This window comes from Nelumbo lutea, chromosome 1, assembly GCF_056320005.1.
Source record: "Nelumbo lutea isolate HS-2025 chromosome 1, American lotus-T2T, whole genome shotgun sequence".
Lineage (NCBI taxonomy): Eukaryota > Viridiplantae > Streptophyta > Magnoliopsida > Proteales > Nelumbonaceae > Nelumbo > Nelumbo lutea.
Window position 1 is genome coordinate 81,141,562 of NC_142684.1, and position 25,052 is coordinate 81,166,613.

The 25,052-nt window shown below is 35.1% G+C and overlaps 2 protein-coding genes across 15 annotated transcripts in view; both read left to right on the forward strand.

Moving 5' to 3' along the window:
- Nucleotides 1-8,842: 8,842 nt before the first annotated feature.
- LOC148875682 (diacylglycerol kinase 5-like) overlaps nucleotides 8,843-25,052 on the forward strand; it is a 67,754-nt gene continuing 51,544 nt past the window's right edge. For 3 of the 14 annotated variants that reach the window (XM_088965067.1, XM_088965069.1, XM_088965061.1), the window contains exons 1-9: nucleotides 10,397-10,805; nucleotides 15,535-15,791; nucleotides 15,902-16,024; nucleotides 16,115-16,243; nucleotides 16,819-16,904; nucleotides 19,598-19,721; nucleotides 21,329-21,377; nucleotides 23,285-23,367; nucleotides 24,038-24,105. In XM_088965067.1, coding sequence (XP_088821193.1) covers nucleotides 15,597-15,791; nucleotides 15,902-16,024; nucleotides 16,115-16,243; nucleotides 16,819-16,904; nucleotides 19,598-19,721; nucleotides 21,329-21,377; nucleotides 23,285-23,367; nucleotides 24,038-24,105 — 857 coding nt within the window. In that variant the 5' untranslated portion in view covers nucleotides 10,397-10,805; nucleotides 15,535-15,596. Of the gene's footprint in view, nucleotides 10,045-10,375; nucleotides 10,806-15,534; nucleotides 15,792-15,901; nucleotides 16,025-16,114; nucleotides 16,244-16,818; nucleotides 16,905-19,597; nucleotides 19,722-21,328; nucleotides 21,378-23,284; nucleotides 23,368-24,037; nucleotides 24,106-25,052 lie in introns of those variants that run through there. The other 11 variants (XM_088965068.1, XM_088965070.1, XM_088965062.1 and 8 more) reach the window with 9 other exon arrangements.
- LOC148875683 (uncharacterized) lies at nucleotides 9,516-10,052 on the forward strand. Its single transcript, XM_088965325.1, has 2 exons — nucleotides 9,516-9,794; nucleotides 9,885-10,052. Exons 1-2 carry the CDS (start codon nucleotides 9,516-9,518, stop codon nucleotides 10,050-10,052), a joined length of 447 nt encoding a protein of 148 aa, XP_088821451.1.

Below are 25,052 nucleotides of genomic sequence, written 5' to 3' on the forward strand. Positions count from 1 at the left end.
ACAACGACCATTTTATTGGCGAACACCGGATCCCTACCGGAGTCGTAGGAAACAAATGATGGGTCTCAACAACAAAATGTCATTGGTTTACTATGTTTTCCAGCAAACTCGCCATCTGGACATGCTTCAACCGCTGAAACCGATTTCATGCCCCGACTCCTTGAACCCATTTTCAAACGGTAAGCATTGGCACCATGGTTGAATAGAAGCAAGCTCCTACTCCTAAGGTTTAGATGGTAGGCACTGGCACCCCCACATTTCAGACGACAAGCATTGGTGTTGGGGGTGAAGACAAGGGTATTACTATCATTTTTTCAAAATATAACAATCACATGGTGTGGCATATGAGCAAATTATGATGTAACCTAATGATAGGGGAGTAATTAGTCAATTATCAGAAATAATAGAGGTGCTTTAAGACAATATATAAACAATAATGATATAATTAGTCAATTAGCTAAACAGTAGGGGTAGTTTGAGAAATTTTCCCCTTTTTCATTGAAATTATATGCCTGAACCAATGAACCGTGATAGGGGTTGTAAATCTTTTTATCTTTTTTTGGTGCAATATTGCAAGTCAACAACACACAATTCACTCATAAATAAACGTGGCAACCAAGGTATAGACTTGGTTAGGTATCGGGTTATCTCTAGTGGGTATTCAATTGAAAATTTGCAATATAATTTCCATGCAAATATTTGAAATCTAAAAGGCATTTTGACCTTCCAAATGGATCTCCATTGAAACAGATAGAAGAATGTATAGGTTGTGATGAGAATGACAATGCTCTTGTGAGACAAAGATAAGCTGATTTCATGAAGAATGTATAGGAGTTTGGGTGCTTCTAAGGAATTTATCATAATTTAACTCATAAGAATGTTGAAGCTTCAAGATCTCAACAATTGTGCTTTGTATTAAGAGTTCTTTTGAGAATTGCAAATTCCAACAACCATTTTATTATAGCATATGTTTAACTTGGATTCTTATGGAAAAATCTCTTTCCCTATGTATCACTTACCTGCACCTATCTCCTAGGTGGGTAAATAACTTTCCCATGTGGGGGAAAGGTTGACAAAACATGTTGGGACAATTTTGCTCACTTTAACATTGACTTTTTATGTATAAAAGAGTCATTGTATAATTTACCTATGAATCAAAAAAACATGGGAAAGTTCACTTGCCATGGTAAGTGTTTCTCAAGTAACACTTACCCGAATAAGTGAACTTACCTAGGCAATTAGCTTGTGTGGTTGCATTGTGTCCTCAACTTTTTTGAGGGTATCCTCCATCTAGGGGTGATCACGATCCGAGCTTCTCACAAGTTATTCAAGCTCGGATTGGCTTGGTTTAAACTAAGCTTCAAGCCAAGCTCGAGCCTAATATATAGGTTTGTTTTCTAATCAAGTCGAGTTCAAGACCAATGAAGCTCGACTCATGAGGCTCGCGAGCCTAATCGAGCATAGTATCATAAATAAATAATTTTCATTATATACATACATACATTGATACATACACATATAAATATATAATAAATATTTTTTATTATATATAATAATATTTTTTATTTTTTTATGTATAATAGTAAATAATTTTTATAATTCTTATTTTTTTGTTATTAAAATAATAATATTTTTATATGTAAATTTTTTATTTTTTAGAAAAAAAACTTGGCTTCCAGTCAAGTTCAAGACGAGCCAAGCCAAGCTCGAAATTGTGAGCTTTGAACCTAGCCGAGCTCGAGCTCAAGTCTCTAGCTTGAACTAAGCTCAAGCTCGAGCCTAACACAATTTCAGTGAGCCGAGCTTGAATAGCCAAGTATTCGGCTCGACTCAGCTCAAATCCACCCTTACCTCCACCAATAGAGGGAACTCAAGGATCATCAACAAGAAAGATTTGACTTCCATTATGGAATTGCCATATAAAATCATATTTAAGGCAATCTGCAACACAGAGCATTTGCCTCCATCATATTGATTGTCTAAAATTTATTTGATTAAAAAAGGACTCATTATTTATGCAATTTATCCTTAATGACTTGGACCCATAATTTATTTGGTTCAATATCGAGTCTCCAAATCTGTTTGGCAAAAGTGCTTTTGTTCATTTATACTTGTTGAGTCTCCAAAACATAAATTGAAACCCAAATATTTGTCATTCATACTCAATTGTTTCATCTAGGGTTGGCATCTTTGACCCTAACCCACCCACCCATACCCACCAATTTGAGTAGTGGGTCAATATGGGTTGAGTTGAGGGTGGCAATTGGGTCATATGAATTTCACATTTAGGGTTTGAAGCCTTATTGGATTTTGTTCATCGTCTTCCTCATTTGAAGACAATAGTGAATAGAACCACTAGCTGCTAGGGGTGCTCACATTTTGGTTAACCGAACGATGAGATAATTTTTGAAACTGAATTGGTACCACCAGTTTTTGAAAAAACAAGAACAAAAAATGAACTGAAACTAATCAGTTAACTGATTGATTGGGTCATATGAATTTTACATTTAGGGTTTGAAGCCTTATTGGATTTTGTTCATCATCTTCCTCATTTGGAGACAATAGTGAATAGAACCACTAGTTGCTAGGGGTGCTCACATTTTGGTTGACCGAATGAGATAATTTTTGAAACTGAATTGGTACACCAGTTTTTGAAAAAACAAGAACAAAAAATGAACTAAAACTAATCAGTTAATTGATTGATTGGTTTGGCTTTTTATTGATTCCATTCATCAGTTTCTCTTTTTTATATTTCAAGTATATATATTATAAAAATATGTAAATATATATTAAAAATATATAATGTATACAAATATATATCAATTGGTTCGATTAACCATCGATTTTTCTTATAGGTTAACTAAAAACCAAACTTCTACCGCTGATTTTTTTTTGCAAAACATTAAAACAATTGTATGGTTAATTGGATTTTTTTGGTTTAATTTCCTCGATTCCATTGGTTTGATTTTTCAGTTTTTATTAAAAACCCTACCAGCAGCCTTTTTTATCTCACATGGAAGACATGATGATCTTTCTATTCTAGTAAATCTCTCTCTCTCTCTCTCTCTCTCTAAGAAGCTTGATCAATTCTAGACTCCTCAACCAATCTAAATCAAAATGAATTTGAACAGATTGAATGGTCCAAACATTGAATTGGACTTGTCCAAATTGGTCCAAAACATTTATTGGATTGGATTGGACCTGGTCCATTTATAATGGACTCACATTGGACTGGATTGGATTGGACAAAATCTAGTCTAATTGACACCCCTACTTCAACATGATAAGGTTTCTTTCAATTATTAATTTGTGCTTTCCTTTTGTATTTTTTCCATGCAAGCACAAGGCCCTCCCATTTCATTGTCTTCATTGATCAACAACCATGTGCAAAATGGTAGAAGCCATGGGGAATTTGCCTAATTGATTGCTCTTAAAGTAACTGAAAGTTGAGGATGAGTCATCATTGATGCTAAGTTCATTGATGCTCCTCCTCACTCAATGGATTCTTTTGCTACGGAAAGAAACCATTTAAATCACATCGATATCAATAGTTGTTGTTTTATGATCTTTTTATTTAATTTTTTCTAATTTCTTGTCCGTTTCTTATAATCTTTCTTTTTTTGCATTTTAGTATTTTTCTTTAATTGTTGGTGTTTTTATAATCACCGTATATAAAGCCTAAAGCCTAATCTGAACATAAATTTTATAATATATTAGTAATAATAAATTATATATTATAATATTATATAATACTTTTTTTTCTACTAATAACATTATCACATAATAATATATAAATACATTATTAATATATATATATATATATATATATATATATATATATATATGTATTGTATTTTTTATTATATACAACATTATTCGACCAAGCTCGAGTTTAGACCAATCTTATTTGGGAAAGCCCGAGTTGGAGCCTGTAGTCTTAAAAATTTGTCCAAGCCCGATATAGAACGTGTTGGGTTGAGCTAGATCATTGTGCTACCTAACCCATGAACATATCTAGTTGTGACCCACTAACAAACATTTTTAATGGGTCATTAGTGGGCCAATGAGTCAATATGGGTGGGTTGGTACCCAACTCGCACCCAACCCACCCATTTTGCCACCCCTAGTTTCATCCCAAACCTTTTTGCAAAATGAATATCCTCTTCTTCCCATGAATGTTGGAATTGAAGAAAATAGAGTGTTTTTTATGTGTTTATTCTTTCTCTTAAGAGTGATTCAAATTGAGCAATCAATTGTTTCACATTTTGCAGCATAATAGTGAAATAAAAGACAATATAAAAAAGGGGATAGAGGATCCTAGGGATGAGCAAATGGGCAGGTTCTACTTGAAACTTATGGAATTGAATTGACCTTGAACCAGCTTTGAACCAACGTTGTCCACTTTGTTATTGGGTAGGATTCAGTTCCAAATTCTTGGAACTGGCCTCCACTCAAGAAGAGTTCCAAAGTCTAAAGGTTTACCCTACCTGAACTAATCTAAAGAACCAACCTTGGAACCAAACTTGCCTTTAAAAAATTCAAACAACAGAAAATGAATTTTTTCTTATATTTGGTCTTAGTAACCAAACATATAATGCAAAACTGAAAAAACACAATTTCTTTTCTCATCCAATCATTTTTATCTTGTCCTTTCTCGACAACCAAACAATATGCCATTAAAGAATAACTTGAAAAGTGTTCATTTTTTACAATCATTTTATATGTAATGCAAATAAACATTATAAAATATTGATCATTTTCTTTTACATGAAAACAAATGGATGTATACATTGCCTTTATTTTTCAGATGCACAACTGAAACATGCTGTAAGGTTGGTGTGAGGTGCAATATGTTGCAGCCTCTCTCAATTGAAGGTGATGTCTTGGACATAGTCTGTGCCCTGTCTCAGAAGCCGGTAGCCACTCCTCATTGGTGAGTTCTCTAACTTCTCCCCACCATCGCTAGGTAAGAGATCCTTCAAATCAGTAAGTTTGTCATTGTCAATCGCTTAAGAAATTCCACCACTCATTTTCTTGTCCACTTCTCTCTTGATTGTCATTCTTTTTTTTTTTTTTAAATCAAATGAGGAAGTTACAAAAAAGAAACAACAGGAAACAAAAGAAAAGAAAATGGCAAAAAACAACAAACACCGTAAGTAGGGAGGTCTGCTGCCAGAGAAGGTAGAAGCCAAGGTGGAGGGCAACACAAACACCCTAACTCTCTTGATTGTCATTCTGTTCAATCTTGGCTTTGGCCTTTAAAAAATTGAACAAACAAAGAAATAAAGAAAGAAAAAGGCTATAGTTTATGAGTTAAAATCAGATTGTGCCCCACAACGTACCACATAGGGGTGTAAACGGTATTTGAGTATCTGATTTCGAATTTAATATCTGATATAAATGAGTTGAATTCAAATTATTCGATTAATTTAATGGTCGAATTCGAATCAAGTTTTAATACTGATTAATTTATCAAATCGAATTCAAATATAGGTTGATTTGATTCGACAAATATTCAAACTTTATTAAATATAAATATAATATATTAAAATATAAAATATATAAATATATTGTAATATAAGATTTCGTGTCTTATACATTTAATACTCTTATACCTTTTCAGGAAAAAGGTGTAATAGTATTATCAAGACAATTAAAGATGCATAGTCTTTTTCAGAAAACTGACAAAACCCTCTGTCTTCATCGAGCCTCTCCCCACTTACTTTCACAAGACTTTTTTTTCTCCCCTTCCCCTAACCCGCAACTCTTTCACTTTTATAGACTTTTCCTCTCCCCATCTTCTAACTTGTAGTTGTGTTTCTCCCCATCTTCATCTCATCTCCCTCTTCCCTGGTCGTGTTATCGTTCTTCATTTTTACTATTTTAAACTTGCAATCAGAGATTCAAAGGTAGAAGAAAAAAAAGAAAGAGCACCGGGTTTCATCGAAGACAAATGAGCTTTATGGCGTTCTTCTAACTTCTTCCATTCATATTTTAGCTTTTTGATTTGTTACTTCTTTATATATCTTTTTTATCTTTAGATTTTTCATGTGGTTTTTGCTATTATTTTCTTCTTATTCTAGTCTTTTGAGGCTTTTTCTTTTTTTTGCTCATAGTCCACAACAAATGGGTTTCTTCTTGTATAATCTAATTTCTAGATTTAGGATTTTTAATATTTATAGAATCAGTCGAATTCAAATCAATTCGAATATTCGATATTTTAATCTAAATCGAATTCGGTTGGAATTTCTAAATATCCGACGGATTTCAAATCGAAATCGAATAAGTTATTTTGTAACCGGAATTGAATTCAAGCCTAAACTAATTCGATTCAAATTCACTCCGTTTATAGGCCTAATTCCACAATACATCTCCGCCATGTATTAGGAATATCTCCAGATGATGACATCATCATTTCTGATACTATTATCGGGAGATATTTCTAATACACGGCGGGGATGTGCTATGAAACGATGTGGGGGCATAGTCTTGTGAGCAGTTGATTTGATCTCATAGTTTCTCTGAGATGACTAAATAGATAATGAATCAGTGGAATGGCGGCCCAATTCCTCCAATTACTCCATTTACAAGCAAAACAACTAAACAAAAGTCTGGAATTTGCTCTCACTCAGTGTTCCTCACACCGACCTTACAACATGTTTCAGCTGTATATCGGGAACATCTCCTGCTTTTTGTATGTTATTATTATTCAAGATAAATGTTCTCTATACAGGGTGGGATGTGACTATAAGGTGAGTGTAAGTATACTGTGAAAAACATATCCCAATTGGCAAAAGAACACTAATTACAAAAATATATACATACTCCTACGTACCACATGTCACTCAAAGCTATATATTTTAAGCAAATCATAAAAACTGGACCAGTCCAATATTTTGCCTTGTCCACTTATTCTTTTATTTGCTATCAAAACAGAACCCATGTGCCAAATTACCCAAGTCTATGTCACTACGTGTAAGCATAGAGGAGCTTTAGGGAATGGGTCATTGACCCTTGTTTTTTTCTTTTTTCCTTAGTTTCCAAAAGCTTTACAGGTATTTATTTATTATTTATTTGTAAAGAAGCATTACAGGTACTTACATCATAATTCATGCAAAGTATTATTCTAACATGGGGTAGTACATCATTATCACACCAATGTTTATAATTATTGATTGAATCGATAACTCTAATTCGTGGCCAAAATTGATCAAAACTTTTATTAAAATACTCTCAAAATCAGTGAGTCTAAAACAATCTGCTCCTTCAATTACCTTATATTTTCAACGTGCTCAGGTCAAATAAAATATACGTCTTCACCATCTTCCTTCATTCAATTAAATTGATTGTTTAAGACTACTTTATCGCCTGAACCCGTACACGACTCTCACACACCTATTGTTTCTCATTTCTCATTCTCATCCTATGGAGGATTTATTCTCAAAAGAAAATCAAAAGTCAAAATAAAAAAAATAAATAATGACAGATGTAGAGATAAAAAAAAGAAAAGCACCAATTGTTCAACCTGGTAGGCTACAGAATCATCCATGTGAAAATATTAATATAATAATAATAAGATACACAACGCACTGATATTCTAATCTATCCGCAAACATACATGGGCATGGGTTATACAGTAGCACTGGCAAATGATTCCTAAATCATATATATTGGGTCAATCCATAGAATATAGATTTTAATTTTACACAAGAAAACTTATTTCAATCCCAAAATATTCTTGCAGAAATGTGCAGAACAACAACTAACTTCTAGGCCTCTAGGGGCTGTTTCGTTCCGTTGTTTTTTATTTAATATATGTTGTATATGTCATTCATATTGCAAAACGAGAAAAACAAAAAGATTGAAAATTATTCTTTGATATTTTTTAGGGAAGTCATTAGGCGTTATTAAGCACCATATACCCAAGTCCGATATGGTCCGGCCCAATTTCATGCCGGGTGGTCGACACGATTTACACCTCACTTCAATGTAAAGCTACGGCCGGGACTGTGCGATATGCGAACGGTGTGAAGACAGTCTGGTGAGAATAATCATAAATTTCCTCCAAAATTTATCAAATTATCATTGACGGTTTGACACCTTGGAAATGAGGAGGGATCCTTTGCATAGCGTCGGCGGCCGCAGCCAAACGGGTGAGTAGGATCCTTTACATAGCCAATGAAAAGCCACCACGTCATTTAAGACGCTTCCGTAAATTAGTGATTCACGTGGTTGGTCCTTGGGGTTGTCTTAAGTGATGCGATATTTTCTTTTTTTATTATTTGAATGAGCCAATGAGGTGGCTTTAACAGCTCCTGGCCCTAAGACCTTGGAGTTGGGGGAAAGTTCGAAAAAAGCAAACAAACCTCCAGCTCAACCCGAACAAACACAGGATAGATTGGGAAAAATTTCCTGTCTTCATCTTATACATATTCGTATTTTAGTACACAAAAATATCTTTTAGGGCCAAAGTTGGCGAGTCCCGACATGCTCCTCAAATAAAGCGCCTCACACCGATCTCTTTAGCCGCACGTCGAGAATATCTTTCCCATTTGTATTTAGGGTAAATTACAAAGACCCCCTATATTATGATCGTGTGACAATGAACCCTTCCAGTCTGCCGTTACAATATTTATTAATCTATATACTACTCTTGTAATAATTATTCGAACAAACGAAAGAAATTCCTCGACCTTACGGTACATGAACAACAACAACAATGTTGCAGCGGTGGTGAATTTCCGTTAAAGTCCTCCCTCTCTCTCTCCCCACCTCTCTTCTTCCCCTTCCCCTTTCTCTCCTCCCCTTTATTCTTTCCGATTTCCTCTGTTTTCTGTTCCTTGCAGATGGAGAGAAATCGGACTGGGCACACCAAAACAAGATCCCTAGGTGAACATCGACACCGGAAGCAGGTTGAGTTGGGTTCCACTAACTGCTCTAAAATTACAGTTCAGCTGATGATTATATAGAATTACAACGACAACAACAACCATGATCTGAGTTCATTATGATACTAACCCATCTCTGATTTGTGAATGTGAGAGGAAGAGCCAGACATTCACAAATTTATAAAAGGTTTGGCTGATTGTCTCATGGCTGTGATTCCAAGCGACAGGCGGTAGTTGGATTGTTGCAAAGATTCTCTGGCTCTCGTCCTCTCTTCACCAGTCACCCCTTTAACACTCCATGATTACTATGTCTATGTAAGTGAAAAAAGAGTCAAGAGAGAGAGAGTATATTATTGTTTGAACATGACAATTGATCCATCCATTTAATTTCCAAGTGGTCCTTAAAAACTTTACCTCAATTGATACCCGTCTCCCTATCCTCCACACCTTCATTTTTCCCTCCCTGAGTCCCAACATAGCCAAATAGCCATGCTAGCGAAAGAAACTGGATTATTGCTGTCATCGTCGTTGTTTGGTATAGATGAGCTTGATTGGAACAATACTAGACGAACGGACATGGCTAATATAAGAGGATGGAGTAGATAGGAGAAGGCGTTCGAGATTGCAATGCACTGGGCTGCTGACGACTCAAAAGACCGATGGAAGAAGATTGCTTCCATGGTTCCAAGTAAGACTGTAGCTGAACTGAAGAAACACTATGAGGTTTTGGTCGAGGATGTAGATGCAATTGAGTCGGGCCAAATCCCGATTCCCACTTACGTCAAGGAGGAGAATGCCAATAGCAAAGATCAACTCTTTCTTGCTTCTGCTTCTGGGACTGTAGATAAGAGGTTGAACTATAATTTTGGAATTGGGTTTTCTGGGTTGGGCACTGATTCAGGCAGGGTTGGCATCAGACCCAACTCAAGCTGCTTCCGGTGTCGATGTTCACCCATAAATCTTGTTTTGGTGTGCCCAGTCTGATTTTGACTGTAGTTGGATGTTTCGACAAAGTGGCCTAACTTGATTGGAACTTTGGTCTTGAAGTCTCCTTCACCCAGAGGGGATTGTCTGTTGATAGTCGATTGGATAGAGCGAATTCGGAGTTCTTCTTGGAGAATGATTTCATGGAGACCGAGACTTGCTTTGCCTAGTGGTGAGTAAGGTCCAGTTATGCCCACTAGATGCATCTTTTTGTAATGATCCGAACTTGCATGCAGAAACCATGGAAAGCTCACTATATTATTAGTTTACCCTTTCTCTCACTCAGAGAGAGGGAGGACTTTAACGGAAGTCCACCGCCATTGCAATAGCTACCGCCGCTGTTCGTGTATCATGAGGTCGGGGAAGATAACGGAATAGGGTCTTTGTCTCACGGTCATACTACAGGTCTTTGTCGCAAAACAAAATATAGGGGTCTTTGTCACATATCCCATAGTACAAGGGTCTTTATAATTTATACTTGTATTTATTATTATTTATGGAGAGACGTGAGGCGCGATTTGTAAGGAGCAGATCCCAGTTCAAAGTTGACTATCGCTTGGCTGCGGTCTTCATTTTCGTTGAATTTTCTCATATTCGAAGATCGTAGAATAGGATTGCCCATGTGTTAACTGGTTTTTGTCGTTTTACTACTCTTGAGAAGGATTGGTCTGAGGTCCCTCCATCTTCTATTAATCAGTTCTTTGTTGATATTACAAAATTTCCTTTCAGCTAAAAATCAAGAGCTACTGGTTCTATTTGCGGTGGATGTTGAAGTTAAACAACGCGTTTCGGCTTTTTCCTTGAATTTTCTGCTTCGGATAGAATCAAAAGTCTTTTCCCTCCCTTTTTAAGTTCGTTTGTACAATGAATCGCTTCTAACTAGAAAAGCCATCGAAATTCTCTTCAGATCTCTGCAATTGACTTGTTTTCCCGGTAAAGCATCTGTTCTCTTTATATTAATGAAACGATGATGAAGCTGCATCTTTTTTCCCCTCCTTTATTTTGCTCGAATTCCTCCTATCTTTTCGTTTTCCCTTCTCTTTTTGTTTGTGAATAGCCTTTCTGGGATTCACCTTTCTTCACCTTTCTCTTTTTGTCTTTCTTAGTATGCTTCTGAAAAAGTGGAATTTTCCGAGATACAGTTCCCGGAATATGTATCTTCGTTTTTGTTTGTTTCTTTTTCGTTTGATGTGCGTCGATCTTTCTTTTACTATATGAGATTATGCAAGATACTGCTCAGGAAGATTATTCGTTCTTATTGGTAATGACAGATATTATTTTTCTCGATTGGATTGGGTCCTCGAGAACAATCATCTGATTCTTGTTTACTCTATTAAGTTCTCACAGAATTTGATGAATCTAAGGCTTTTGGTAACGTTTTGTTGGAACCTTTTTGTTGTTCTGGGGAACAGAAAAGAATTGATTTCCTTCCAAGAAAAAAAGAAAAGAAAAGCAGTTTCTGATCCCCGGACCAAAGTTGACTAAACGTCACCTAACGCCGTCAAGTTACTACTTTCAAGTGTTTTGGTCCTGAAAAATAGGTTTCATTTGTATGCTTGAAAAGGGACATTCTGTTATTGGGATGTAACATTTTGTAGGTTGATTTATGTGCCTGTAGAACAGCTTGAAACTCAAGCCATGCCCCAAAATTTTGTCGGTTGATTTATGTTCTTGGGATGCAAATTTTTTTGTGGGTTAGTTTATATGTTTTGCAAGGGAAATTATGTGCTTGTTCAGTTTCGGCTCGAGAAACTGAAATGACCTAATTTTCTTATGCCAATTGATCTCTCATGGAATGTGGTAAATCATACTTTCTTCCTGATTAAGTCTTCGGTGTATCCATGATCTGGATTATTATAGGAAGAGGGTATAGAAAAGCAAGTTCGTAATGTGATAGATTGACTTTCTTATTTATTATCATCGGAATCCAAATTGGCCAGTTCAGATGCCAATGAGAAGTGGCATGTGAATTTTGGAATTGGCTTATAGCGTGGAGCGTTGGAATATCTTTATGTTCACACTTTGGCTATGTTTGGTTTGAAGGAAAATGTAGGGAAAGGAAGGGAAAGGTAAGGAAACCTTTACAAACCTTGTATTGGTTTCCCTGTCTTTCCCTTCCTTTCCCTACATTTTCCTTCAAACCAAACATAGCCTTTATGCATCTCTCTTTAGGACATCTTAGGTTGCGTTTGGTAAAAGTGAAAATGTAGAATTAAAGTGAATTTGCACTCAAGTTCAGCTTTGCAGTTATTTGGTAAGAATTCATTTTTGAAGGTAAATTTTATTTTTCTCAACTGTTTTTGGATTCAAAATGGGAGCAAAGTTTGCTTCAAAAAGATGGAAACAATCTTTGCACTCAAAGTTGGTTAGTGCAAAATAGGTTGGTTTCAGCCCCAAGATTCATGTTTGCAGCCATCACAACCAAACATGATACTCTAAGTTTCTCAGTGCAAAACCAAACCGGTTTTGCATTTATATGAACAAATTTGCATTCACTTTTTGTACTCTTGCCAAACACAGCCTAAGTTCTTATGATGTTGATGTGATTTAATTTATATAGTTTATGCATGCATTATATAAATAATATGTCACTGCTGCCTTGTATGTATCTATTTGTAAACTCCAGTGGCAAAAGATAAGGTAGGTATAAATGTTTAATTTTCCTATTGATTGTTGATGGTTGATCATCCACTTTAATGCTGTGAAAAGGGTAATAAAAAGAATGAAAGAAAAAAGTAAAAAACAAAGAGGAGAATGCATAAGATTATGTGGTTTGTCGCTTTATACCTATGTCCGTGGAAGATCCATGCAGAATTCATCATTCCCAATCAACAGTGTACAACTAGGAATAGTTGTATATTGAAAACACCCCTCTAGTTCTTTTGGACCTCTTGCTTTTCTTGTTAATTCATCCCTTTAATACAATGTACTATTTACTACATAAACTAATTAAAGATGTTCGGCAGCCTAGTGCACGAGGCTCCCGCCAATGCGGGGTCTGGGGAGGGATAGATGTTTGCAGCCTTATCCCTGCACATACAGAGAGGCTGTTTCCAAGATTTGAACCCTGATCACCCAGGTTGCAATGGAGCAACCCAACCATTGTGCCAAGGCCCCCCAACTAATTAAAGATGTTCATAGATTGAAAATCATATTCGTAGGTGATGGTGTGCGATCTGACTATTCCTAGCTGGACGGCGAGCTGGATCGATCTGCAAAACAATCTATCAAAGAACCTGGGGTAGCTAACCTGGCGAGGTCGCTCCGATGCTTAAGTCGGTAAGTATGCTGTAAATGCGAGCTGAATGCTTGAAATAGGCTTGCCAGGCTGAGCTGTCATCCCTTGATCAGATAGTGCCCACGTGTCCCCTTCTTGCTAGGTCGAGCCAAATCACCCTTCATCAGTAGGCTAGTTAATTATGTAAATGGGCTTTGACATTCAGAGTGGTTTTTAGCGTAGTGGAGGACAATATGGTTGTACAGATTTAAAGTTTTAGGTGACATTATCATCTTTTGCCAGTAGTATCAAGAGAATGGTACTAGGAACTTGAAAGCCATGTCCACTTGTTTTAAAAGGATATTAGGATTCAAGGTGAACTTAGCAAATGACATTTCAGGCATAAACCTTGAGAATGGATAACTTAAGGAATAAGGAGCATGCTAAATGCATGGATGTGAAATCTTTGAGTAGCCACATGAGTACCTTGGTTTTGTTCTTGGAGATCAATAAATTTCTGGAATGAGATAATTGAAAGTTTTTTTTTTATTTATTTTTTTGGAAGAGATGGTGGCATGAAAAAAGAACTACATCTCCTTAGGGGGGAAGGATCATCCTAACTAAGTGTTTTTCTCTAACTGCTGGTTTATTCTTAGTCTTTAAAGCTCCTATCAAGGTGATAAGACAGTGGAAAAAGTTGTGGACGATCTTTTTTGGGATGTCATGAAACTTAAGAAGACCACCTCAATAACTGGAGATTGTTGTAAAATGATAGTGGATGGTGGTTTATGTATAGGATAATGAAGTATATAAACATGCTCCCTCTAGGAAAATGGCTGTGGGAATTTTTTGGAGAGTTCAACAGTATGGTTTTCAAAATAATGGGTGAAGATAGTGGTTCTACCAACAATGTCACTGTGGTATACCCTTGGAATATGCATTAGAATTCCTCCTGTCTCCTTTCTGTCCTTCAGATGTGTTGTTATTAGTATGGGTTGGGAAAAACTTGTGGTGGGGAGATTTCCCATAATACAGTCTTGTGTACCATTTGATATAGTGTTTGGATGAGGCAATTTTGCCTTTTGGAATGTTCTTTCAACACTCTTTCATTCTTGTAAATTCTCTTTCTTCATTTCATTAATGAATTTTACTCTTCTATCAGGAAAAATAAAAGGATTTCACAATGTAGGTTGTATTTTATTTCAAAAAGCGTTTGGGCAAGAGATACATCTTCACTTTTTGAAGAGTTCTCTGAACATTGTTTTACTTTTGTAAAATTTCTTTTTCATTTTATTAATAATTTTTTTGCTCTACAATCAAAAAAAGAAAATTCTGTAGTGATAAAGATTTCTATATTTTATCCTGTTGGTTCTTTTTTTTTTTCTTATCATGAAAGCCTTGCTATCTCATTCAATTGTCAAAGATGTCTTTACTTATCCCAAGGCTATTGGTTCTTGGGTGTGGACACTCGGTCATAATAGACACTTAAGTTTCTTGAAAGTTGAAACAAGTGTCTAATTGACTAATCGTACAGTTTGTTTAATAAATTTCAAAAGCTATATATGGTTAGACCTTTCCTTTTACAAATAAGACTTGTAAATGTGAGATGTTGTAAACATGACAGAGGACTTGGAATTTTCCTCACATGTGTGTCCTGTTCAAGGTAAGCAGGGAATTGGTTAATCTGTTATTACATGTTATACCTTTAAGACATGAAATTATTTCAAACCACTCTTTGGATTCCAGTGGCAACTCCTGGATGATATCTGGGGCTTGTTGGATACTAGCTTCTTCTCACCTCCTGCCAGGAGAAGGAAAATGATATTAAAGAGAAGTCAAGTGTGATCCTATGGAGTAAATAAATTGGAGGACCCTAGAATTTTCTGCAGTAGTCTTGAGATGGAAATGATGACAGTTATTGAGAAGATGGTTGAGGTTGAGGTTGGGTTTTTAAGATGATGCTCTTTTTGGATTTTTTTAGGTTTGAGGTTGACAGCTACTCCTAGCTTGTTAGCTGGATGCATTGTGGTGCAGAATCGGCATGGAGTTTGAAATATGTTATCACGGAGGCAAGATCCCGGTTTATTTTAGTTGTGGGTTAGCCTTTAAAAAAGGATGGTTGTGCTCCCATGATTGAGCATCATGTAATTCTGTGTTTGTCATATCTGTACTTCAATTTTGATAATTTCAACAACTTTTTTTTTTCATTGATAATAAAGAGTTCTGGTGTCCAGAGTGAACTCTAAATGGATTCTAAGGTTAGCCAATTCCTTTGCCAAGAGGCCTTGCTAGAGGGTAAGTTCATAGGGTTGGTTATTTTTGGGGATCAGACATTCAGGGATTGTTAGTTGTTTCTGCTATTTCTTTTGGTGCTTTATATGTTCTGGTGCTTGTACTATTTTTCCCTCTTGTAGTTGCTTCAATCTATTTCATTGTCTCATGCAGATTTTCTAAATTTCCAAGGTTGATGATCTTTTGCAATGTAACATTGCAGTTCAGAAAGAACTATGGGTGATTGTGAATCTGAGCACTTCTTGAGAGACTTCTATATCCCGAGTTACATTCTTGTGCCCGACTTAGAGGTTGAACCTGTTTCCTATATCCCTGCCTGCCCTGTATTGGTGTTCATAAACTCCAGAAGTGGTGGTCAGCTTGGTGGGTCTTTGCTTGAAACATATCATGATCTTCTCAACAAAGATCAGGTATTGCCAATGTACAGTAGGTTTTTACTGACAAGGCAGCTACACTTTTGGGCCATATATTTAACAATGAGAAAGATTCTGTAAGTTCTTTTTGCAATGGGAACTTTCAGGTTTTTGATTTGAGTGAAGAAGCTCCTGAAAAGGTTCTAAACAAGATTTATGTCAAATTAGAAAAGCTTAAGATCAGTGGAGATGGTTTTGCTGCTGAAGTTGAGAAAAGATTGAGATTAATAGTAAGTTGGGCTGAAAATGGTGTTACAATGGCATATGATGCTTGATGTCTTGATGTTTTTTTTACTCTTTTCATGTGCATATCTGATTAGGTTGCAGGTGGGGATGGTACAGATAGTTGGCTGCTTGGAGTTGTTTCTGATCTTAAACTATCTAAGCCACCCCCAATCGCTACTGTGCCACTGGGAACTGGGAACAACCTTCCATTTTCATTTGGTTGGGTAAGAATATCTACTATGGTACTATTTTAATAATGGTTTTACAAGGTGGTTTTCAAATTACTGCAGATATCAATGCAGACAATAACGAGTCAATATATTGGGTTGCATTTCATTTCTTCAACTTTAGCTGCATTCCTTCTCACTTGACATATCTTCTTTTCCTTGTTTTGATTTTATCTTTTGTTAATTAGAAATGCAAGAGTCACATAATACTTCTTGTTCATATAGGTGCATATACTAGGAATTGGGGAGCAGCATTTGTTTCTCCTTCGTGCATTTTCCTAAGAACACATATATCATTTTTTGTATGCAAACATTCTATGGTTCATGATTAAAATCTATTGAGACCAATGCTCAGGTCGTTTGAATTTTGTACAAGGAAACTGCATTTGTTTCAACATTCATATTGGTGGATTTATGCACACACAAGCAACATTGGAGTTACACTTATCATCAGATCCACAATATCCATTTGTGGTAACAACATCATAATGTTTTGTGATAGATCTTAGGTCAGTATTGATTATTTGAAGCCTAAATGAGGTATGCTTAAACTGTGCTTTACTAGCATGCAGGGAAAAAAGAATCCTGGCACAAATAAGGAGTCTGTGAAGTTGTTCTTGAAGCAAGTAATGGAAGCAAAAGAAATGAAAATAGACAGGTATTTCTGGCTTTAGTCAACTTGGAATATGTTTAATGTTATTTATTCCTGTTCTTTCCCACTTCTGAAATTTATTTTTGTTTTCGCCAAGTGCACTAAGGAACTTGGCATAAACTAAATCTGAAATGAAAAAGGATTTCCTATTTGGTATGACGGAATAAGTTCATTAACTTCTGCATGGACTTGGTTTATTTCAGAGTATCATAGAATTTAGAGTGTATCTTGCAGCAAGCCAGGCAAAATTGCTAGGAAGATAACTTATGGAACTTTTACATAGTTGTCAACTTGCCTGACTTTTAGGATGAAAGGTGTATGGTTGGATAACAAACATCTAGTGAGGCTTAAATTATTTAGGCCACATCTGGGGAGTGCTTTTTTGGCCTAAATGGGATTCTGAAAAAGCCACTTTTTTGAATTAGGATTTATGAAAAAACACTTTTTAGTGTTTGTCTAGTCACCAGCTTTTTGTTCAAAGTAGCTTCTTGCAAATGTAAAAAGCTAAATGGAGTTTTTTCCTGCTTTTTCAAATTTTTTTTGATGCATATCAGAGTATGCAGAAACAGAGAAATGATTAGCAGGGTATACAGTAACAGTGAAATGATTTAAAGAAAGACTATCACTATCTCTCAGATGTCTCAAGAGAGTTAATTCATTTATAAAATCACAGAACAGTAGTTGCAGCGGTTTTATAAATAATCAGTTACAGTAGTTGACTGAGTCAGCATCAATAATGCAAAAATCTGTTTTTGTGCTTTTTTGCCAAACAATTTTTGAATGGCTTTTGAGTTTTGGCTTCTTCAACATTAAAAGCACAAAAAACCTGTTGGAGAAGCACTCCCAAATGCGGCCTTAATGGGTTATAGCCATTCTCTGATAAATACGTTCACCTGAAATGTGTTGGAGGATTCATTGTTTGGGATATTGCTAATTTTCTGTAGCCTAGTCAGGTCAGTATATTTTTTTGTTTTTTCCTCCTCTAGATGATCCACCAATTTTTGCACATGGTGGAGAAACATGGGCAATCCAAATTGTTCCTCAGATAGGGGAGCTCGTGGATTAGGTTTTCTACACTTATCTTACAATTGAACCAACTAGGGGTGTTCACAGGTTGGTTTAGTTTGGTTGCGGGCTGTTTGGCCAACCGAACTGACCTGGTCAGGTTGGGGAGTTGGTCACTCGAAACCGACCGACCATTATTGAAAACTGACCAACACGGGTTGTATCTGCTTGAATAGGTTTTCGGTTTGGTCTCGGTTCAAAAGATTTAAATTTTAAAAATTAAATTTAAATTTAAAATATTGCAATGGTATTATTAAAAAATTAAATTTAAAAAAAATTTAAACTTACAATATAAAATATTTTACACTAGGAAATTTGGGAATATCCCACTTTTCCATATTAAAAAAATTTAAATTTAAAATATAAATTATTAAAACCGACCCAACCTAGGGGTGTCAATGGTATTCAAAAATCTGATTTCGAATTCGAGATTCGACATAATCGAATCGAATTCAGATAATTCGAATATCTAACCGGTCGAATTCGGATATGACCTGATTCGCTTTGATAAATATCCGAATTCGATCGATTATTTAATTCTTTATATAATATATAAAATTTTTAAATGTTTTATATAATTTATATATATTATAATTAAATTATATAAATAATTTATATATTTATATACTTTATATAAATAAAATATTTATTAATTGCCTAAAATACTTAATTAGTTGAATTCGAATCGAATCGAATCGAATATTTGAATATTTAATCGGATTCGAGTTCGGATATTGCCTGATCCGATTCGCATTTGATCCGTTTACACCCCTAACCCAACCTCTCGATTTAGCACAATAGCTGAACCAATGCCAACTGAAAATACTAGAAAACCGACCAACTCAGGTTGAGTTGGGTCGGGTTGGTTGGTTTCATCAGTTTCATTGGTTTGATGAACAGCCCTAGAACCAACAACTGGTGTTCTCTAGCACAGACATTTATCTATATGTCCAAGGTGCAGTTTTCTTAATCAGATGAAGAGATTTGCCATAGAAAACAACAAACTTAATAAGTTGACTATCATAGAAGTCACATTTAAACATAAAATTTGATACACTTCTAACAGAAATTCATAAACCCAAAAAACTAAGTGCATTTTTTTTTGTACCCTGTAATTGTATGGGTATGAAAAATACAACATTTTGAGCTTTCGTAGGAAAACACTAAAAGGAACCTGATCCAATGACATTTGAAATTTATGAGTGCTGAATGTGCATAAGGACTTGGGAATCATCAGAGACTAGATTGCAATACTGGGTTTTTCCGTTTTGGTATGAAAACTTGATTCTGGATTGACATTTCCTGTATTTGGGTTTTAGTTTACCTCAGAAATTCAGTTGTTTCCTTATGTTTGATGACCTTTTAGTCTGCTTCCATGTGAATGGGTTTGGCAACAATCAATCCATACTGTTACAGACTTGCAGCAAAAAAGTTCTTTCAGTATATGTATTTTTTCAAGATGGAACTATCGTATATATTGTTATTGATAAGAAAAACTATTGTATGTAATTTCATGGATAGTATTGCCTGGTAAGAATTGTATTTGGCAATATCCTATTACTGTATTCTTGCTCCCTTCTTCTGTTCTCTTACTTCTTAGTAACTCTGTTATTAATATTGCCAAAATATATCAGCTGGCATATTATCATGAGGATGAGAGCTCCTGAAGAAGGTTCTTGTGATCCCATTCCACCTCTGGAGTTACCACATTCTCTGCATGCATTTCATCGGGTCTCTCAAACAGATTCACTGAACATGGTAAGCAGTCCTTTGTTGCATTTTTTTTAGTCACTTATTTTACTTTGTGAAAACATTTCTAATTATGCATAGTATAATTAGATATAGAGGCTGTTCCAATATTTTAAACTCCATAAAAGGATAAACAATGCAATAACATGAGAAATAAATTAATTTGAAAAATCATACTTTTTATATTAAGTAAATAGAATAAAATACATTTTTGATTGGCATCTGGTAACTTTATTAATAGAAAAAACTTGATTTACAAAGGGGAGCACCTAGTGCCCCAAGATTAAAATTTATAATGTTCTAAAGTTTTATAATAATTCAACAGGAAATTTCCAATACTTCTAATACATTTCTAAATTTCCAAGTGGTCGACATTTTCATGGAGATGGACATTTTAAATTCTGGTTGAGTCCCAGGCTTTGATGACATGTGATTGTTCATCCTTTGTGCTTGATGCATCTGAATCAATTATCACGTTTTGGTAATTTATTTTCTGCTATGCAAAAGTTCTTTTTGCAGCCCTTAAGGGGAGAGCTCTCCATAAAATTTCATCTTCTTCTTGTAGTTGCTTGGTTTCTCCTTTTTATACCTGCTTGAATGGTTTTTTTTTTTTTATTTGATGTATTTCCTATTTTTCAAGGGTCACTTACACATATTATTATTTTTTGTAATTCAAAGTTTGAATATTTAGATTTTAGAAGATGATGAACCAGAAAGAATTCTATTGAGTTGGATGATCTATAGTTTGAAGGTTAGGGTTTCTTTTTGAATATCGAGTTCTTGCTGTTCTCTCTATTATATTTTTTAGTATTTTGAATTGGTAACACTGATTTGTGATCCAGTCCCTCTATGGGTTGATGAATTGGATGAGCTTCTTGAAATAGATTCTAAGCAAGACATTCTCTTTGTAGTAGGATTTGTTTGTCATTGACCTGCAAAATCAAAAAGATCCCCAAAAATTTGTCATTAATTCTTTTGTTGGATAATCAAGAGTTGTCATTCTAATTATAGCATAACATGTTCAAAGAGAGGGGGTGGGCCTTGGCACAACGGTTGGGTTGCTCCATTGCAAGTTGCAACCTGGGTGACCAGGGTTCAAATCTTGGAAACAGCCTCTCTGTGTATCCTCCAGGGGTAAGGCTGTCTACATCTGTCCCTTGCCGAACCCCACATTGGCAGGAGCCTCGAGCACTGGACTGCCTATTTTTTACACGTTCAAAGAGAACACAAATGCAGTAGCGTGATGTTCCAATCCCAAAAGAAGAAAATAAGCTTGCTACATACATTAAATTTTTCCCAAAACCTCAATGACCATACTTTAACAAACCAACCTTAATGCATTATTTCTAATTTATATTAAAAGCCTTAGTTTCTGGGAGGTACTCTTAAACTTCTGTGCATCTGAAAATGAAACAGAGAATGTAGAAGGAGAAATGATTACTTTGTTGGATAAAATAATTGTTGAGTGCTGATCCCAAATAGTTGGAAAAATTCCTTCTTGAGTTTACTAAAATCACTGATCATTACCTTCTTTTGAAGATCCTGTCTCAAGTGAAGTATGAATATGACATTATTTACTTCCATACTAACAATCTGTTTTGTTGACCTCCCTTCAGGAAGGTTGTCACACATTTCGTGGAGGATTTTGGAACTACTTTAGTATGGGTATGAATTTCCATTGTGTGAATCCATACTTGGGTTATATTATTTTCCTTACGATTTTTTTTTGCATTGAAAATAATTAGAAGTTCAAAATCGGAAAGTTCCATTTGTTTCAGTGCATTATTAAGTTATTATTGGTTTATCTTAAAACTTCTGAAGAATTGGTAACTCATAGGATCTGTGTTGACCTCATTAGAGCACTCAGCTTTTAACTTATTGATCAGCTAGCGACAGAAAGTATTTAGAGCCATGCTTACATACCTTACAACCAAGTACTAAAAAACCTACTTGGGCAGTTCCATTCTTATCAATTGAAATCTTTTGGAGTAAGGCAGTTATACGTTAATGGAAATTGCTTTTAACTTTTTCTATCATAGAAGGAAATAATAATCTGCTTGCTTGAGGTTGCCCATTCTTCCAGGTTCCTTGAGGCATAAAACAGATGTTTTAACTTCCAACATCCAGTTTAAGTTTGCTAGCTATATCATGCATCTACCTCTGGTTATCAGTTGTAAAAACTGTGTTAGGAAACCAAAAAAGGACATTAGCTAATGTTGGTTCCAGTTATTCAGGATCTTGGGAGGGCTAGACTGGGTTTGGTCCTAACTTTTGAATTTTCACACAAAGCAGCCACCCTTACTTGAACTGACGTTCTCACACTAGATTTTACCTGTTTCAATAATTGATCATTGATCTAACAAAAAATAGAAACTGAAAAAAAGGAAACACACACACACATGCAAAGTTGTTCCAATACCCTAGCCCATATGCCATCTCAAACTAGATTTTACCTGTTTCAATAATTGATCATTGATTCTCACACTAGATTTTACCTGTTTCAATAATTGATCATTGATCTATCAAAAAATAGAAACTGAAAAAAAGGAAACACACACACATGCAAAGTTGTTCCAATACCCCAGCCCATATGCCATCTCATCCAACAAGTTTGCAACTATTTCCCTATGTGTTTTGTCCTCATAATATGGGCTTTCTTGGAATCTCAATTTAGGAGGGGTTAAAGGGGTTGTGAAACTATGTATTCTTGAAACTCTTTGACTCTATGGAAGGTGTGTGTTTTGATTTCTCCATTCTTGATATTAGGTTGCGGTCTTCTAATCCCTTGGGGTATTAATATTTCTCGTATGCTTTGTTCTTCAAAGTCCAATTTTCTCCTCCTGGAGATCCTTCTGATTTCTTGATAAGGGCAGTTTGTAAGGGACCAGTTTCAAAAAAAAAAAAAAAAAGAAAAATAGAGCATTTTGTTGGGAACAAACGTATTGGACACAGTTGAAATTATTTGTATTAGGGAGAGGTAGAACACTCTAGACATGAATGATAAATTCACAATACTTAATATAGTTGCTGTTTTTTCTTCATTGATTTATGTATCCAAGTTTGGCTTTTCTTGTCCGTCAATTATCTAATTAGTTATATAAAAATAAAAATTATCATAAAAAAATATAACTTGAATAGAAGGTGAGTCTTGAAATTTTATTCTTTTTTGCTTGCCTAGTCTGACGCCTTTTACCTGTGTCAGCTACACTAATACCAGTATCCATGTTATATAGTCAAAATATACATGCCTAAACTACGATAGGAAAATGCATATATGTAGATAAAAGCTATATGATTATGATTTTATATAAAATGAATGCTTGTTTGTGTCTGTTAACGTAAGCTACAGAGTACCTTTTTTTTTTTTTTTTAATTTAGAATGGTGCAGGCAGCTCTTCCTATTAGTTTAGTGTATTTTTGTTGCACAAATTAAGTTTTTTTCCTGGAATTGTAATGAGATGTATGGTAGAACTCTGTTATAGAATTCCAGCACAATTGGTAAGTAGCAACTGAGTATGCTATTAAATTAAAATAGTTTTTGAGACAAGAAAAATTCTGTTATTCTTTTATAGGAATGGATGCCCAAGTATCATATGCATTTCATTCTGAGCGGAAGTTGCATCCTGAGAAATTTAAGAATCAGCTAGTTAATCAGGTATAGTTTTATTTTATCTTCTGTATTTGGATTTTTTTAGTCAACATTTACTGCAATCATAGTTGTATTTATAATACACTTTTTCTTTTAACTATGCAAATGATTGTTGAACTACAATCTAGAACCTTGATTTTGATTTCCAGCATAACTGGGTAGCTAAATCGACCATCATATTTTCATGGGCCTCATTGGAAAAAGTATAATGTTCAAATCAGATGGTTAAAAGTCTTGAGCAATGTAAATCTTTTAGGATTTTGAGTTTCGAGTTAAGACCAATTACATGGTTGACCCTTTGGAGGTTTTATTTTTATCAGTATGTAAAGTTTGGATGAACAAGGTACAGTTTTTTGCTCCTATTTTCGTTATTCTTCATGGAGGCATGTATTATTTTTTCTTTTCCTAGTTACAGTCAACATAAGAAGGTGGTCCTTGGCGCAAAGGTTTGGTTGCTTCATTGTGACCTGGGTAACCAAATTTCAAATCTTGGAAACAGCCTCTCTGTATGCGGGGGTAAGGTTGTGTAAATCTATCCCTCCCCAGACCCCGCATTGGCGGGAGGCTTGTGCATTGGGCTACCTTTATTTTGTTCCAGTCAACATAATTTTTCTTGCTTGCATCAGTCTATTGAAGTATAGGGAATATGTGCACTTATGGATTTTATTTTGATCAGAGTACTTACGCGAAGCTTGGATGTACACAAGGATGGTTTTGTGCTTCTCTTTTTCATCCTTCTTCACGGTGGGTAATTTAGTTCATAGCTCATACAACTGTTTGTGTTTATGAGAAATACCATTGCTCTTATTTTTTTCCTATTAATTCTTATCATATATGCACACAGGTAAATGTAGATTTTTGACCCTGAGGTGTTTTTGTTATTTATTGCATAATTCTAGTTGGCTATTCAATTGTTGCTTATTTTTTAAAAAATATTATCATTTGAAATTGTGACTCAGGGTAGGAGAAGCAGAAGGGATTTGCTGCATTATGGATTGGGTAGCATATAAATTTTAGTAGAACCATATCAATAGGGCTCTAGACAACAAACCTTGAAAGAGAAAGGTATCCCAACCTCACATTAGGATCTCTAGAAATCAGTTAATCTTCTTATGGAGATAAGAAAATTCTTTCTCAAAGAAGATAGTTAATATTTTTCATTACCTTTAGAAAGAAAATGCAGCAAATCCAAACCAATCCAAAATAATAATGAAAAAAAAAAAGAAAAATGCAGCACATGAGTAGATATTTGGATTGGAGGTACTTCATGAACAAGTATATTCTTCTCATTGGGAAGAAGTAAGCTGTTTGTCACCTGAGAAACGATATCATTAACATTCATGTTTTGTCACCTAATACCACCAATAAATAAAAATGGAGTAAAACTATACTTAAAAACAAGTATATGTTATTTTTTTTTGATAAATGGTAAATATGTATTTGTATTACTGCAATGGTTGGTGAGAAACCCTCAATTCTTTACAAAAATACGTGACTCTATGTATTCGTAGTGAATACAAAAAGAAGTGGAAGATAAAAAATAATCGAAGACTAATGGTCTCTAAAATTTGAAAATTGAATCCCCACAAAAAGGTTAGAAGTCCCAGCCCATCTCGTCAGGGATCATTCTATCTTCCCAATGATTGATGATTGCTTCCACAGGGATGGTCTTTCCCTCAAAAGCCTTACAT

Coding starts and splice junctions, on each gene's coding strand:
- LOC148875683 (XM_088965325.1), top strand. CDS start 9,516: ATGCACTGGGCTGCTGACGACTCAAAAGACCGATGGAAGAAGATTGCT. Junction 9,795..9,884: donor TGGGCACTGATTCAGGCAGG/GTTGGCATCAGA, acceptor TTTTGACTGTAG/TTGGATGTTTCGACAAAGTG.